We start from the raw sequence: 14975 nt of genomic DNA, 5'->3' as shown, positions 1-14975 counted from the left end.
CACACACACACACACACACAGCTAATAGTTGTTTGCTGCTATATTTATGCTCTGAATCCCAAACAGAGAATGTTAAAGAAACAGTAAAGTACAGCTGTTCCGATCCTTTGACATAAAAAGCATAAACATGTTTTTCAGCATCTTTAAAGAAATTACATTATTGCAATGCTCTTTTACTGGTCCTCTGAGACAGTCAACTGAAAAAATTTCAACTTATTCTGAACTGTAGTGCCAGAACAAGAAAGAGAGAACATTTTACACAGATTTTAGTGACACTCCATTGGCTCCCAGTATCGTATTTTTTTGCAGAGTCTCTGCTGTTTTATTATCCTTCACGAGCTTTCAGATCTTCTACTGCTGGGTTTTTAAAAACACACAATTATACGCAAAACAAAGCTTTCTAATTGCTCCAAAATTATGGAATACCCTACCAAAAGCTATATGAGATGTATTTTTTTTTATCACTTATATTATTCATAATGGTCTCTGATTTTTTTTCTTTCAGCAATATATTTTAAAATGTACTCCTTTCTTTTTATTGTCTAAATTTGCCTCATTTTTATTTATTTTTTATTGTAAAGCACTTTGAGCTATGTATCTTGTATGAAAAGTGCTCTATAAATTAAGTTTATTATTATGACATATCATCTCTCTGATCTTAATTCGCGGGAGCCTTTCTCATGACACATGCGTAAAAGCAGGATAACCAGTCGTTTCCTTACCCATGGTACCTTGTGTCAGGGGTTCCTCCTCCTTTATAGGCTCGACCTTCTCACTGTCAGTGTGTTTCTCAGCGGTCCTGGAGAGTTTGGTGCTTCCAATGGCCCCATCCCCTGAGTCAGCAAAACACAGACAGACACAGAAACAGTGTTGTTTTTGAGTACAAATTCAGCTCTTTAACTTATTTCAGTACTTCACAATCAATCTTGGCCTCTTGGGTATTTTAACTTGTTCATACACTATTATTACTACTGCAGGGTGACAGTGGCACAATGTAATGAGTGATATTGGACTTTTCAATTGTTCAATTTCAGATAATTTGATTACTTTTGGTATTTTTTGCTTTGTTTTGTTTGGCCTTAAAAGAAATCAGTTGGGCTGCAGCTGTAATCTTGCCATCCATAATATAACTTGTACGATCCAAAGAGCCCAGCATACCTTCATCTTTCTCTGTGGGGCTGGTGCTTCTGGAACCAGCCTGGTTCTGGTCCTGGTCCTGGTCCTGGTTCTGGTCCTGGTCCTGGTCCGGATTCTGTTTTAGTTCAACCTGAGACTTCAGCAGCTCCAGAGCCTCGGCCAGGTCGGTACGATTCCTGAGAAGACAGTTTTGATAAGTGGCTCAAAACTCATCCAGCAACTACAGACAAGTCATCATTGAGATGAAAATATGTAACGAGACTACTTTAATACAGCCAACGGGATGGTTTGGATGTTTGGGAGTGGGGTTGTATTCAGTACTTAAACCAGCACGGGAGCAAAGTAATGTACAGCTGTGGACGTATTTTAGACACAATATCAGTTTAATTGTACGCTATATTCAGAATATTTACACCACTTGATCTTACATCAGACAGACATTTCTGATAGGGAACTGAAGCTGTTGTCTATGCTCCCTTCAAAGCCACCAGACTCCATTCACAAAAACAGGGATTTTTTCTCACAGAACACAGAAGTTGCTGGTCCATTGCTTCCTCGGTCGGTTAGTTTGTTAAAGTGTGACTTTGGTGAATCCAAGCTAACCCGTAGCTAACCAGCTACTTCTGTGTTCTGTGAGGAAAAATCCCTGTTTTTGTCAAAAGGAGTCTTGTGAATTTAAAGAGAGCGTAGATAACGGCTGTCTGATGGCAAGGTAAAGCGATGAAGATATTCTATATATAGCCAACAAAATCAACTGATATTGATTATTGTTAGGTGTCTAAAACACATGAAGCTGCTGCCCCCCCGTCCACAGCAGTACATTGCTTTGCTCCCGTGCGGTCTGCTTCTCCAAACTTCATCTACTGTAAGGAATACACCGACGATGGAGAAGTAACTCATACAACCCCACTTCAAATAACCAGATCCCTTTAAGACAAGGTTGATGTTCATTTGCAATGTGAATCGAACCAAACAAAACTATGACAAACCACTTTTCTAAGAAAATAAGATCCACATTGCAAAGAACTACATTTTTTTTAAACAGAGAAAACAACAACAAAAGATGTGTTTGCAGCCCGAGACACTGTGGTGCCACCTGTCGACACACTACGAGAGGTGCGTATCTAACAGAACAGTAATACCTGACGATGCACTTCCAAGTGGATCCGTCCAGATCGTCCTGCTCCTCCGTGTACAGCCGGATGTTCTGCTCCTGGTCCAGCTGAAGCCAGTACATCAGGCCCTGCTTGTCCCGACCGATGGGCTGCAGACGCATCTTCTCCGGGTCCTCCTCATTGATCGCCGTCTTGAACTTCAGGTTGTCATCGAACTGACACTCGCAGAGATACTGGAGGGGGAACGAATGAAATGTGAGGAAAGAAAGAGAACGGGGGGTTTAATGTGGTTGCTGCAAGTCTTTCAGATGCACTGAGCACATGGAGTAAAAGCAGGGCATGTCATACTTTGAGGATGCATGACTTGCACTCCATGGACATTTCCTGGTAGCCCTTCTGTTCCAGCTCCCATGCCCAGGTACTGTTCAGCTCCTGGCAAACCTACAGGAAACAATGAAGAGATGTTGTCACTGTGTACGAGGTTGTTTGCACAAGTTCTCTGCCTCAAAGCTGATATGACCGGTTTATTATTATTTCATATGTCTCCTCCATCTGTTGGCCAAAACACAATTAAAGCTCTACAGTTAGTGTGGGAATCTCACTCTACTTAAAGTTACTGCAAGGAACTTATTATTTTGTATTGATTTTGGCCATTCCCTGTGGACTCAAGTGTTTCCTAGCACCAGACTCCCTTTAGAAAACCTCTCATTTTACCGCAGCAGGGGTCTGACAGTCTGACCCACTAAGTCCTGGTTCTGTTCTCCCGTGCCTCCCTTCCATCCAGCGGGACCAGCAATATGACCTGGGCCTCCAGCAGCGTGGTATCAGTGTTGGCTTCCAGAGGGAATCGGCAGAGTAGCGAGGCGAAGCTCTGCTCTGCTCCTTGCCGGAGGAGGAGATACTGCTGCCGGATGCTGAGCTTTCCTCCTCCTGCCGGAGCTTCTGAACGCAGGTCGAAGGCTGCAGCAAAGCCGGATCTGGGTCCGTCCACGGTGGACCGGTCTCTGCTGGAGGATCTGGGTCTGTCTGCAGTAGGCCTGGTCTCTGCAGGAGGCCCTGCTGGAGTCTGAGCTGAAGGGGTTTCTGGTGAACCTGAATGATTTGACTTGGCGAGGAATCCAATCCGACGGCATCAATGATAAGCCTTAAGAATAACTCTATAGAAACAGCTTCTTCTCGCTGATGGTCTCGTTTACTTATGAGGTCATATAGAGGCGTCAGTATTAATGAGATTGTTTCATAACCCGTTAAAAGTTCCTCACAGTAACTCTAAAGCTCCACAAGGTCAGCGTAAATGACAAACATGGAGCTGTGACTGTGCGCCATCCCCACTAAAGAACGCTCTGCTCTCAGCGTCTGCAGGTTCACAGACGCTGAGAAGTGTCTCTTAGCTCCGCCCAGAGACAGCTGGACTTACTGATGGCTGGACCTCTTCGCTCAGTCCCGTTTTATCATGTCAAGTGCAGCTTAAGCAGAATCTGAAGCCAAACACATTACAAACACATATAGAGCCCTCACCTTAGCCAGGTATTTTTCCCAGCGGTCAGTAGTCACAGACCTCCCCAGTTTTCTGAGCAGCTTCACGTGGAGCTCCACAAGCGGTTTAGGAACTGCAACGAAGACGATTAGACACATTAACTTTTCACAAGTCGCTGCCACGACTAACATTCAGCCTGCCAAAGTGCCCTGAAGCAAAACTTCAAAGCCAACTGCAGGGTTGTTTTTTTTCCATTTAGCCGACACTGACCTGACCAGAAAGGCTTAATATCATTTCCCTTCTGCAGGTGAATCATATTGCAACGCACAGCCAACGTTGTAATTACCAAGTGTGGTACAGTGTTGTGTTCATGACAATATAGAAAGTGGGTTCAAGATTCAACATAATACTGAATGTGTGAAATTACCCTTTTTTTAACCATGAAAAACAGGTGTGTAACAAAATACTTAACAACTTGACGCCTTTACAATCCAAACACTAGTATTTTCTTTTCACATCTTTTTTCCAGCAGCTGTTGGAAAACGACCAACCACTGGTGAATGAACAAAAAGGAGGCGGTTTATCAGCGCAACTTAAATGCTTTGAGATAAACAATAAAAACACACTGCTGCTTATGGTGTGCAATGTGTTTCCTGCACTGCCTGGGTCACTTATTAAAAACCATTTCTGCACTGAAAGTATAATAAAGATAACTGGTGGTGATGTGCTAGCTTCTGAATGTTTCACGGTGTTCACCGAGTGCTTGGTAAACAGATCTCAGTAAAAAATGAAGTGCCAGCTACTTCCTGGGTGCTCGCCGGAATCTCACGGCTACATTTTCAGGAAAACTTTTTTCACTCTAACGTTGGAGAACTTCAGATCAGATGTTCCCTCTTTTCTCCCACGCACAGTGCATGAGTTGTGTAAATGTAAACACAGCCATAGAGAAAACGCTTATGAAAATATCTAAATAAAATCTCAGGTTGTCTTCAAGGGACTCATTATAGTCTGTAAAGATCAAACCACATTCATCAGTTAAGACTTGTCATCCAAACTGCAGAGGATCAGCTAAGATTAATGCCAATGTTTTATAGGCGTTTTAAAAAGTGATCGTTCGCCAGTTATCAATACTGAGTCTATTTTTCTGCCGTTTCAGAATAAGAGTTGAAATCCTCTCTTTTCTAATGATTAAATACCACGAAGAAAAAAATCTAGGTTTGATGTGAATGTTCAGTCACACTCTGGTTGGCCAAACTTTGAATAAAATGATGTTCTACAACTTTTTATGAATTCCAAAATTCATCACATTATGGTCTTGGAAATATTATTATTATCAATAAGATGAATGCCTCAATACAAAACAGACTACTTTGAGGGTATGAGATATTGACATGTACCTGACCTCTGTTAAAAATGCTGCAGGCAGAAAAGCTATAAAATGCATGATATTTACCAGCATGGTGACATTATGGATGATTTATTCTAGACTGCATCAAAACACACCTCTTGCCATTCCTTCCCAGAGTCTCTTTTTTACCCTTATAATTTATTGTTTTTTTCTTTGTATTAAAGATGCAAGACAATTATTGTGTGAGGATTTATGTTTAATCTATCATAATACTGTTAAAAAGGTTCTGCCTTCAAAACAAAAGCCCATTAGCATTTGTAACCACGCTATAATAACTAAAAATACAACCTTGGAACATAATGTAACTCAAACAAACATAAAGCTCTAATGTGCGGTCTGTGTGAGACTGTTACGGAGCCCACGGGCTCACAGGAAATTACAGTTGTCTCTGCTGCCTGGCACAGTGAACTGAAGTTTTCTACATTTACTTATTTATTTTTACAGGAACACAAACTCAGAATCCCGACAAAGAAAACGTAGTTAATCATGTCCGAGTCTGAAATGTCAGAGAAGTGTAACAGCTAACTACGGTAGAAATATTAGCCGTGGGGTCTAACTTCATTCTGTAAAACGCTACGGTACAGAGGCTAATAGAAGCAACATAACTAACAGTTAACGGTAATTTAACACACGCTGGCTATAAAGCAAGACTGGCTAACACGGTTTGCTAAGCTACAAACACGACAGTTGCGAATATAAATCATCTCTTTCTGACAAACGATAACGCGGTAAAACAAGTGGAGCGGTCTGTGTTGTACTTTGACTAAAAGTTGGATCGTCGATGCTAACCAGTTAGCAGGAGCCAGATTCCCTACTGCGCCTGTGCAGATTTGACAGTACCCTCTACCAACGGCCAAAAAAAATAACATCCCTTGTTTTTAGCTAACATCAGTCGTTCTGTTTTGACAGTCGTCTATAACGCAGATCGAAGGTAGAAAATGATCCCCTCGTGAGCTCACGGTCGACACAAAGACACAGGGGACACTGATGTCATTCCAGACCCGACTGGCTGTGAGGCAAGGCCGGTGAAAAATTACACCTGACAACGCTCCGGAGCTAGCTGGTTGGCTGTGTGTGGTCACTAGGCAGTGCTGCATCATGGCTCCCCCACCAAATGTAGCGTGAACAGATCGATACCAGCCTTGACAACACCATCGACAATCTGTCACTTGACTCCAACTTAACTCCGTCTGGGTAACGTTCGCGAGCCCATGTTTTACTCCCGTCCGTATCCGTTTCCCCTAACTTTAGCACAACACAGCGCAAAGTGTGTCGAATTTGGAGTGGGGCTAGCTTTATGTTAGCGGTCTACGTTTTCTCTGTCCAAATATTCCCTCAGAAACTTGGACAAAAAAACCCCGCGTTTCTACTTCGAGGGACTCGACTCTGACCCGGGCCAAGATGTGCCTCAAAGCGTAGAAGCTCGCGGACTAAACCCCCAGTCTTGTGTTGCTGTTGGGCCACACACTCTACGTTTTCTGCATTCCTCATCATCCTCACGATGGTGATGGTGGGGGACCCCCTTCTCCTTCGGTTCTCGAGTGTCGCAGCTCTTCTACCACTTCTTCGCCCCACCACCACCACCGCCGCCACAGCTAACCACCGATCGCTCACCTGTCTTTGTGTCCCGCAGATACCGCTCCATCTGCGGGAAAGTCATCTCGGGCAGATCCAGTACCGCTCCGAATCGCTCCAGAAAAGAACAGACCTCCGCGAAGCTCGGGCAGAGCGCCGGGCCGGAGCTTCTCGCCACCACCGGAGCAGCCATCTTTCCAGGCGGAGAGAAACAGGAGGGGAGGGCTCGCTGCTAGGATGCGACTGTGCGCGAATGAAATGAATGGAGGGAGTGAAGCATCTACCGGTGTCAATCTGGACAGTACAAGAGCACACGGCTTCCGTGTACATTTTCAAAATAAAACCACTTGGGGACGTACGTTGTGTTCGTTAATCAATAAAACGATAGTAAAGGCTGTAGATGACCGCTTATAGTTCCGTAGACTACATTTAAACCCAATAGATTACGCTTAACAGAGCAATGTAAATATTGTTCTTGTTTATGTTCCCGTAAGGCACACACGGTATGCTCTTATTTTAGGCAAGCAATACATCCCTTTCCGGTAACTGTGCATATCTTATAGTAACTTGACGCAGCTGCGAGAAGTTGGGAGGACCAGGGAGGGCAAAGCGAGAAATGCCCAGAATTCAACGCGATAGAGCTAAAACATTTCAAAATGGTTTGTTTTATATTGCTTTAACGATTCCAGAATAAGTAACGTTAGCCTAGCATTTACTCACTCTTCATCAATCCCCCACAGACATTAGACACCTAACGGGGGTCTGAACAACAAACTGACGCTGCAATGTTATTCTTGGTGATTAGTTTGATGTGTATAGCTTGTTGTTCTTTATAAAACAAACGAAGGATCCCTCGGTCTCTTCCATGAAACCACAGTACCACTGCATGCTGCGTAGATAGTCACGCTGCCCATGAGGATGCTGCCTTCACGGACTGTTGGAAATATCTCACAATCAGACCACAAATACTGTATATAAACCATACGCACAATGTTTATATATTGTGTTTTTATCGCAATTTAGCCGCCGAGGTCACTAAAGTTGATGTTTTTTATGTTGTGCTCACAAGTTGTATTTATTAATTAATTATCTCGTGGTTACAAGTGTATCTTGTACAGTAAAAAAACAAAACAAAACAAAAACATCTTTTGGGACTTAAGGGCCTCTGTAGAAGGATGAATTTATACTGTTTCACATTTGAACATAGAATGTGTGTGTCCGTAATACGCTGCATTCAAACTGGAAGCAGGAGCTCAGTTTTTATTGCAGCTGACGAAATATGACGTTTTCATTTTTCCCAAATAGTGATTTCCTGGTTTGTTGATTTTCTTAATTTCAACATTTCATGCTTGGCAATGAGTCTAAAACAAAAGTAAATATCTTTCATGGGCAGTTGTGGAATGTCTGTCAGCCTACAAATATTTTACTGTAGGCCACAATGTTGAGGTACTTGTACTTTACTTGAATATTGCAATTTTATGTCTACTTTATACTTCTACTCCACTATATGTCAGTGGCAAATACTGTACTTCTTACTAAACTGCATTTATTTTGTAGCTTATACTAGTATTAAGTAATTAAAATCAGCTCCACCTTTACCAGCTGCAACATTAAAGAGATGATCACATGAAGGCATCACTAATTACTGTCCAGTAATACAATACATATTATTCTAAAAGGGGCCATTCTGCATAATAAGCACTTTTACTTTTGACACTTTAAGTATAGTTTGATGCTGATACTTGTGTACTTTTACTGAAGATTGTAAATGGGGGAACTTTTAATTGTAACACCGTATTTTTTACACTGTTATATAGATATTTTACCTATGTGAACGATGAATACTTCTTTCGCCACCGTTCATTGGGAATGAACCTTCAAAAAACAAACAATAGCGTGTTCTCGAATGTACGTACTCGATTGCCCAAAACAAGCTCACGAGCTCCATTTGAAGGCAGCAATGAAACTGGAAAATCGCTGCTGTGGATTTGCACTTGAAGGCATCAGTTTTTTAAGGGGGACGGAAGAAGTTTTTTGTCTCACAGGAAGAAGACTGAATTGAGCTTTTCGAGGTGTCTCATTGAACGTCTAGTCTGCCACATCGTTTAAAACACATATTAGTTAACTTTCCCGCTGAAGAAGTTGTGTAGAATTGACACATACAAGTTGGCGGGAGCAGGTCGGTAGGTAAGTTCATTATCCGGTTTTGCGGTGAATACAAACGAGCGCTAGTTTGTTATGAGAACCACCGGTGAGTGTTAAGTTACTGCTTTAACTGAAGTCATGCTAAAGTCCGTGTATTACGGGTGTTTTATTAGGGGCGTGTGTTGATCCCGCTCATAGCTAACGTTAGTTAAATAACGTACTCAAAGTTAACCTAGGTTCCAAATGATTTATTTTTTGTTGCGGAAAAATGTAATGAATTAAAGTGACTATGAAATGCTACTATACATGCAAAACATGATGTTGTGGGCAGACAGTCATGAGTTGTTTTTGATAAATAAGCTCACATGTTTCACCACTTTTTAACCTCAAAAGCAGCCAGAGCTGCATCACATTACTGATGAGGACTGACCGGCTGGACAACATCACACAAGGCGAACAGCCACAGGTCTATTGTGTCTGCACGTTTAAGATACCTGAGAATACATCAGGCTGAGATTCAACTACTGTTGTTAACTGCAGCTTCAAGTTCTAATAGGACGAAGGAAAGAAGCCAGGAATCAAATGAGGTTATCAGATTTCGAGAAATATGTATCATTAAAATTGCAACAACAAAAAAAAGTGAAGCGAAACATATAATTGTCTGGACAAAATGCACGTGACCCTAGAATGATCATGCATGAGAGACATGGTAAATGAGGAAATGTTAACAAAAGTGGAAGAGATTTGCCATTGTTGAATTTCTCACATATTAAGAATATAAATACAAGATTAAGATGACTTTATAGACACGTGTGGCTCTTACTTCGAGGCTATTAAAGCGGCCATCGTCACAAAGTTAGTGAACATCGTAACCATCAAAGTAATGCCGCTTTCATTTAGGTTGAAGTGTGTCAGAGTGTGGGGAAGTAGGCAGCAGTGTGGTATCATAATCTGTGGTTGTCTACTGTGCTTTACCTCAAATCACCACAGGCTGTTTACCGGACGCCTTGATTTGCATTCCACAAATTCAATTTCCCTGACCAGCCAGAAGGCAGAGAGCTTAAGACGGTGTGGCAGGAGGATTAGCACAGTATAACGTATCCCCATCTTTCATATTATAACATAGCTTGGGAGAGTACTTTTACTACTACTACTTCTGACATCAATACTTCTGAAATATGTGTTTATATTTATAAGATACTCTCGGGTGAAAGGAATATATTCCCGATCAGCTCCAGACCTAATTTAAAGTAAATTCACAGGTTCATTCTTACTCAACTCGTCAATCTTTCTACATTTCTTACTTGCAGAGGTCCATTTTCAAAAATATTTAGGGCTGACAAATTACAGAGCGTCTTCTCCCACCGGACAAAACATTTGTTCCTCTATAAAATGTTTCGAAAGAGTCTGTAAAGACCGTTTAATTGCTGTTTTAGTTGTTTTCCTCAAGTATCGTTGCCAATGTACACACACAGGCACTCATACACATCTGCACACATTTTTTTTTGCTTTTTGTTGTTGATAATGTATTGTTATTGTGTTATTATATATCTGGTTCAAATACTTTGCTATCAATAGGATGTCGTCCTAACTTCTGTGTATTCATTTGTACATTATTTAGGTGGAAACAAGCCCAGTGTGTTGTCTGCCTCCTCCTGCACTGTGATTATTATTCGTTTGTGTATTTTACATTGTGCAAATGAAATAATCTAAAACTGAACAGAAACATTTAAATATCATACGCAGAATGAATATCTGATGCTTCCTAATTTTTGTGTGCGCAGGTGTTATTGATGCGCCGCCGGTTAACAGAAGAGCGGTGAGATGGCCATCGCCCACGTGGCCACGGAGTACGTGTTCAGCGATTTCCTGCTGAAGGACCCCAACAATGCCCGGTACCGCAACGTCCGGACGGAGCTGGCCGTGGACAAGATGGTGACCTGCGTGGCGGTGGGCCTGCCCCTCCTCCTCATCTCTCTGGCCTTCGCTCAAGAGGTTTCGGTCGGTGAGTGGGGGGGGCTGGAGTCGAGACGTACCGAGTCCGTTTTCGTGATCAAGATCCGGGATCAAGTCTAGGTCCAGTCCAGAGGCTTATTTCAGGAAGCTTCACAGTAGTTTCAGGTTAGGCTGATCGTAGCCTGGTCATGTTGGTCGGCACAGCTGCTGCTGCTCTAGATCAGGGGTCTCAAACTCATTTTCACTCAGGGCCACATCAGCATCATGGTCGCCCACAAAGGGCCGGTTGTAAATGTAACTACTCCTAACATATTGTTAAATAACTGTCTCTGCATTTGATTATTGTTTATTCAAGTGTAAAAATATTGTACATGCAGTTATATAAATGTAAAATATATTGAAGCACATTTGTTATTATAACTTAAATCCTTTTAAGTTAGGGTTAATAAACCCACATTACTCTGTCAAAGATCAAACTATTAAAGAAAATAGCAAAGACAAATGTCAAACAAGTTATTACAATAACTTTGTTCAATGCTTAAAATCCTTTCATGGGTGCGTTTGCACAATCCCACGTGAAGTATTTCATGTGTTTTAAAGTCACGTTTAAAGTAGTCTTCAATGTACTCGCAATACATTTCCATGTCAAGTGTACAGTAACCAGCCAAAGAGCTGCTTCTGTGACTGCTGTGTTTAAGTATTTCATCATTTTGACTTTCTATCTCAGAATTATGACTTTCTATCATAGTTATGACTTTCTATCTCATAACTTCGACTTTCTATCTCATAATTTCGACTATGGGGATATTTTTATTATCAAGTCTAACTTTTTTTTTTTTTTTTTTTTTTTTGCTGGCGGATTCGCAGGCCACATAAAATGACGCGGGCCAGGAGTTTGAGACCCCTGCTCTAGATTAAAGCACAGAGCAGATATCCTGAAGAAAAAGAAACATCTTACTCCATCATTACATGAACTTTGAACCTTTTTAAATATATTTAAGAGGTTCAAAAACGTCTTAAAATCCAGCAATTTCAAACAGACGAACAACCTGATCTGTTTTTCTTGAGAGAAGTCTGCAGATTAAAATGTTCAAATAATAATGATAGAAAAAACCAACTACTGTGCTTCATTTCTTCCTCTTCCTCTTCCTCTTCCTCTGGTGTCTCAGGTACCCAGATGAGCTGTTTCGCTCCGAGCAACTTCTCCTGGAGGCAGGCCGCTTATGTGGACTCGTACTGCTGGGCGTCCGTACACACACACACTCTACCTCTGTGGCTGCACAAGGTAGGTGTACACACACACACACACACACACACACACAGTTACAGTTGCTAAACTATGTGTGATTGTTAGACAATAGATGATGACATTTCAATTCTGCCCAGGCGGCTTCTTGTTTAGTGATTTTTAAGGGCGCAGTTGAGGATATCGTTATGAAGATGTTTTTGGCCTTAAGTTGTTGTTAGGTGTGTGTCTCTTAACATTCCTAAAAAGGATCTGACTGTAGAGACTAGAACAGCACAGCTAAGTAAAGTGCACACATACACACACAGTAAAGTGGAAGATCATTTACAGCTTGGTATCCTCTCCAGCTCGGGACAGCTGAGATAAAATATTTGATTGCACGTTTAAATGAGCAGAGCGCTGCTTTCGCTTTCACATTGTGCTACATTCCTGCTCATGTGCAAATCTTTGCATCAAAATAAGACTCAGAATAAGGCTCTTCTTCACCTGAATTCAGATCATTTTCGTTTGTCTGTCTGCTCTCTGTTAAAACCTATAAACTTTATAGCAATCGTCCCATATCAGCTAAAGACAGAACAGGGAATCCTGTGCTTTGGTGTGGACTTGGACAGCTGTTTGTCTGAGTTTGCATCTCTTCTATCCACCGTTGTATGAGCAGGAATGTCATTGCCTAGAATATGATTTGTTACTTACTCTCCTCTCCAGTTCTTTCCCTACATTCTGCTGCTGGTGGCCGTGCTGATGTACATGCCGGCGTTGTTCTGGAGATTTTCCGCGGCGCCCCTCCTGCAGTCAGACCTGGGCTTCATCATGGAGGAGCTGGACCGGAGCTACAACTGCGCTGTCACTCTGGCCAAACGCATGGACACCTCAGGACTGCTCACCCCAGACGGGTACGGGGGGGGCCTGGAACACCAGCTTATTACATACAATTCTCTTGAAATCAATCCCGGACTCGACCCAACATGTTGACAGAAGCGCATGCACACACATAACTTTAAAAAATGCAGGGTATTTCGTACACTACTGATTATTTAAATGTCACCACACTGGGACGGTGTCAGGCCTTCTCCCCACTGGTGAACTGTTCCATAAGGACTGGTATTTTGTGTATTGGCTTGTATGTGTTTACTGGACTTTACAGATAAATAACGCCCTTCAAATATGCAGATGAGAAGAAGATCCTCAGAGTTTAATCCCGGATATAAATCGAATTCTAACCATAGAGGGAACTACGGTTAGAATTCGAGGTGATATGTTTGTTAATGATTTGCAGAGACGTGGACTTCTGAGGAGGAAATATGAACTTTTGCTTCCTTTTTAAAGATGCTCCATTTCTCTTCTCTTGGTCTTGCTATAGTTATGTTGGGATCTGCCAGGAGCGTGTTTGAAGAATGTGATTCTTCCTTCTGCAGGTTAGAGTTGGTGGAGTACAGGGCAAGTTATCCGCTTCTCCTTCAGATCCAAAACAGTCTATTGTTCGACCAGAGAATTTAAAACTATTCCTAGGTTTTCTTTAAAGCATCAATAATGTTTGCGCCCCCTTGAATGCAAATCGAATCGTGTGGGATGGCCCAGAGCTGTAGGTAGTGCAGATTGTTATAGTCTAACTGACGTCAGGGCCGTAGCACAGGGAGCCCCTGTGGTGCCTGTGGCCCTCGTCCAATGAGACCCCAGTGTTTGGATTGGACCAAAAATCACACATAGGTGAGATTTAACGCCTCGTGTGATTAAACTCAAATCAGGCTGTTGAACTGCCAGGTAGGCCCAACTCCCTTTGTTCCAACCATATAATGAAGTCCCAACAGTTATTAAGTTAATCAATGAAATCGCTTCATCATCCTCCACTGTGCTCTCTCTCTCTCTCTCTCCTGTGTTCTCTGGACCCAGCGACCCCACCGAGGGCTGTTTCAAGTACCCGCTGGTGGAGAAGTTTCTGATGACCAAGCGTTGCTCGCGGTCGATGCTGCTGCACTACCTGCTGTGTCGCGGCCTGACTCTGGTCACCCTGCTGTGCGCCTGCGTCTACCTGGGCTACTACCTCCGCCTGGCCTCCGTCACCGACGAGTTCAGCTGCGAGCTGCGTGTCGGCCTGCTCGCCTCCGACCCGAGCGTCCCCGAAAAGGTGCACTGCAAGCTCATCGCGGTGGGGGTCTTCTCTTTGCTGAGGTATGTGTCGTTGGTTATTACTGAATGTTTGGATTTGAGGTCATTTTTAAATTATTTTTTATGATAGTAGAGGAACTCCTCGTCATACCTCCTCTCCTCTCCAGCCTCGTCAACCTGGTCCTGTTCATCGTGCTGATTCCTGCGGTGATCTATGCCGCCGCCCGTCCCCTCTTCTGCACCCGACACGCCCGCTTCCTGGAAACCTACCAATCGCTGCCCACCGTGAGCGTCCTGCCCAACCCCGCCAACCAATGGGACGATCTCTCTCTGTATCTGCTCTTCCTGGAGGAGAACGTCAGCGAACTGAAGTCCTACAAGTACATCAAGGTGCTGCTCGTGTGTTTGTGTGCCAGTGTCCAGGGCTGTGTCCCAAATCCTCTTCATTTACCATTTAGGTCACTTGTATTGCTGGCCGTTGTTTTATTTCAGTGTCAGAACTCTAAGAAATGTGTGCTCCATATGATGATGTCAAAAATCCCTACATTGAAGCAAACATACTCTGTGTTCCAAAGAAACAGTACGTCTAAAAACATACTATGTCAAAAGCAGGATGTTCTACTACATCTGGTTGCATTTTGCACCATGCATGCTATTCTGGCCCACAATGTTTTGTGCAGCAGGTATATGAGCAAGAGGGTCGAAGTTCAAGGTGCCATATTTTTAAGGAAGTAGTATGACCCGATTTGAATGTCTACTACATTATATATATATATATCGTCTCTACCTGCAGCCGGTCACCGACGGTCC

General features: G+C 42.7%; 2 protein-coding genes across 2 annotated transcripts in view; one reads left to right on the top strand and one right to left on the bottom strand.

The window, feature by feature from the left end:
- Positions 1–7577, bottom strand: part of rsf1a (remodeling and spacing factor 1a) — a 22084-nt gene extending 14507 nt beyond the window's left edge. The window contains exons 1-6 of the mRNA XM_031878707.1: positions 6752–7577; positions 3771–3862; positions 2601–2693; positions 2280–2485; positions 1159–1313; positions 723–833 (exon numbers count right to left, since the gene is read on the bottom strand). Of these exons, the coding sequence (XP_031734567.1) occupies positions 723–833; positions 1159–1313; positions 2280–2485; positions 2601–2693; positions 3771–3862; positions 6752–6905 (811 nt within the window). The 5' untranslated portion in view covers positions 6906–7577. The remainder of the gene's footprint in view (positions 1–722; positions 834–1158; positions 1314–2279; positions 2486–2600; positions 2694–3770; positions 3863–6751) is intronic.
- Positions 7578–8762: 1185 nt separating this feature from the next.
- Positions 8763–14848, top strand: LOC116400722 (pannexin-1-like; the record flags this gene model as incomplete). The annotated part of the gene is made up of 6 exons (XM_031878702.1): positions 8763–8899; positions 10642–10862; positions 11983–12098; positions 12765–12952; positions 13950–14228; positions 14333–14848. Coding segments are annotated over exons 2-6 (1280 nt in total), but the record flags the coding sequence as incomplete, so codon positions are not given.
- Between the last annotated feature and the right edge of the window lie 127 nt (positions 14849–14975).

This window comes from Anarrhichthys ocellatus, unplaced genomic scaffold (genome assembly GCF_004355925.1).
Source record: "Anarrhichthys ocellatus isolate YVR2014 unplaced genomic scaffold, GSC_Weel_1.0 scaffold194, whole genome shotgun sequence".
Lineage (NCBI taxonomy): Eukaryota > Metazoa > Chordata > Actinopteri > Perciformes > Anarhichadidae > Anarrhichthys > Anarrhichthys ocellatus.
The sequence above is the reverse complement of the archived record's forward strand: the minus strand, read 5'-3'. Positions and strand labels throughout refer to the sequence as shown.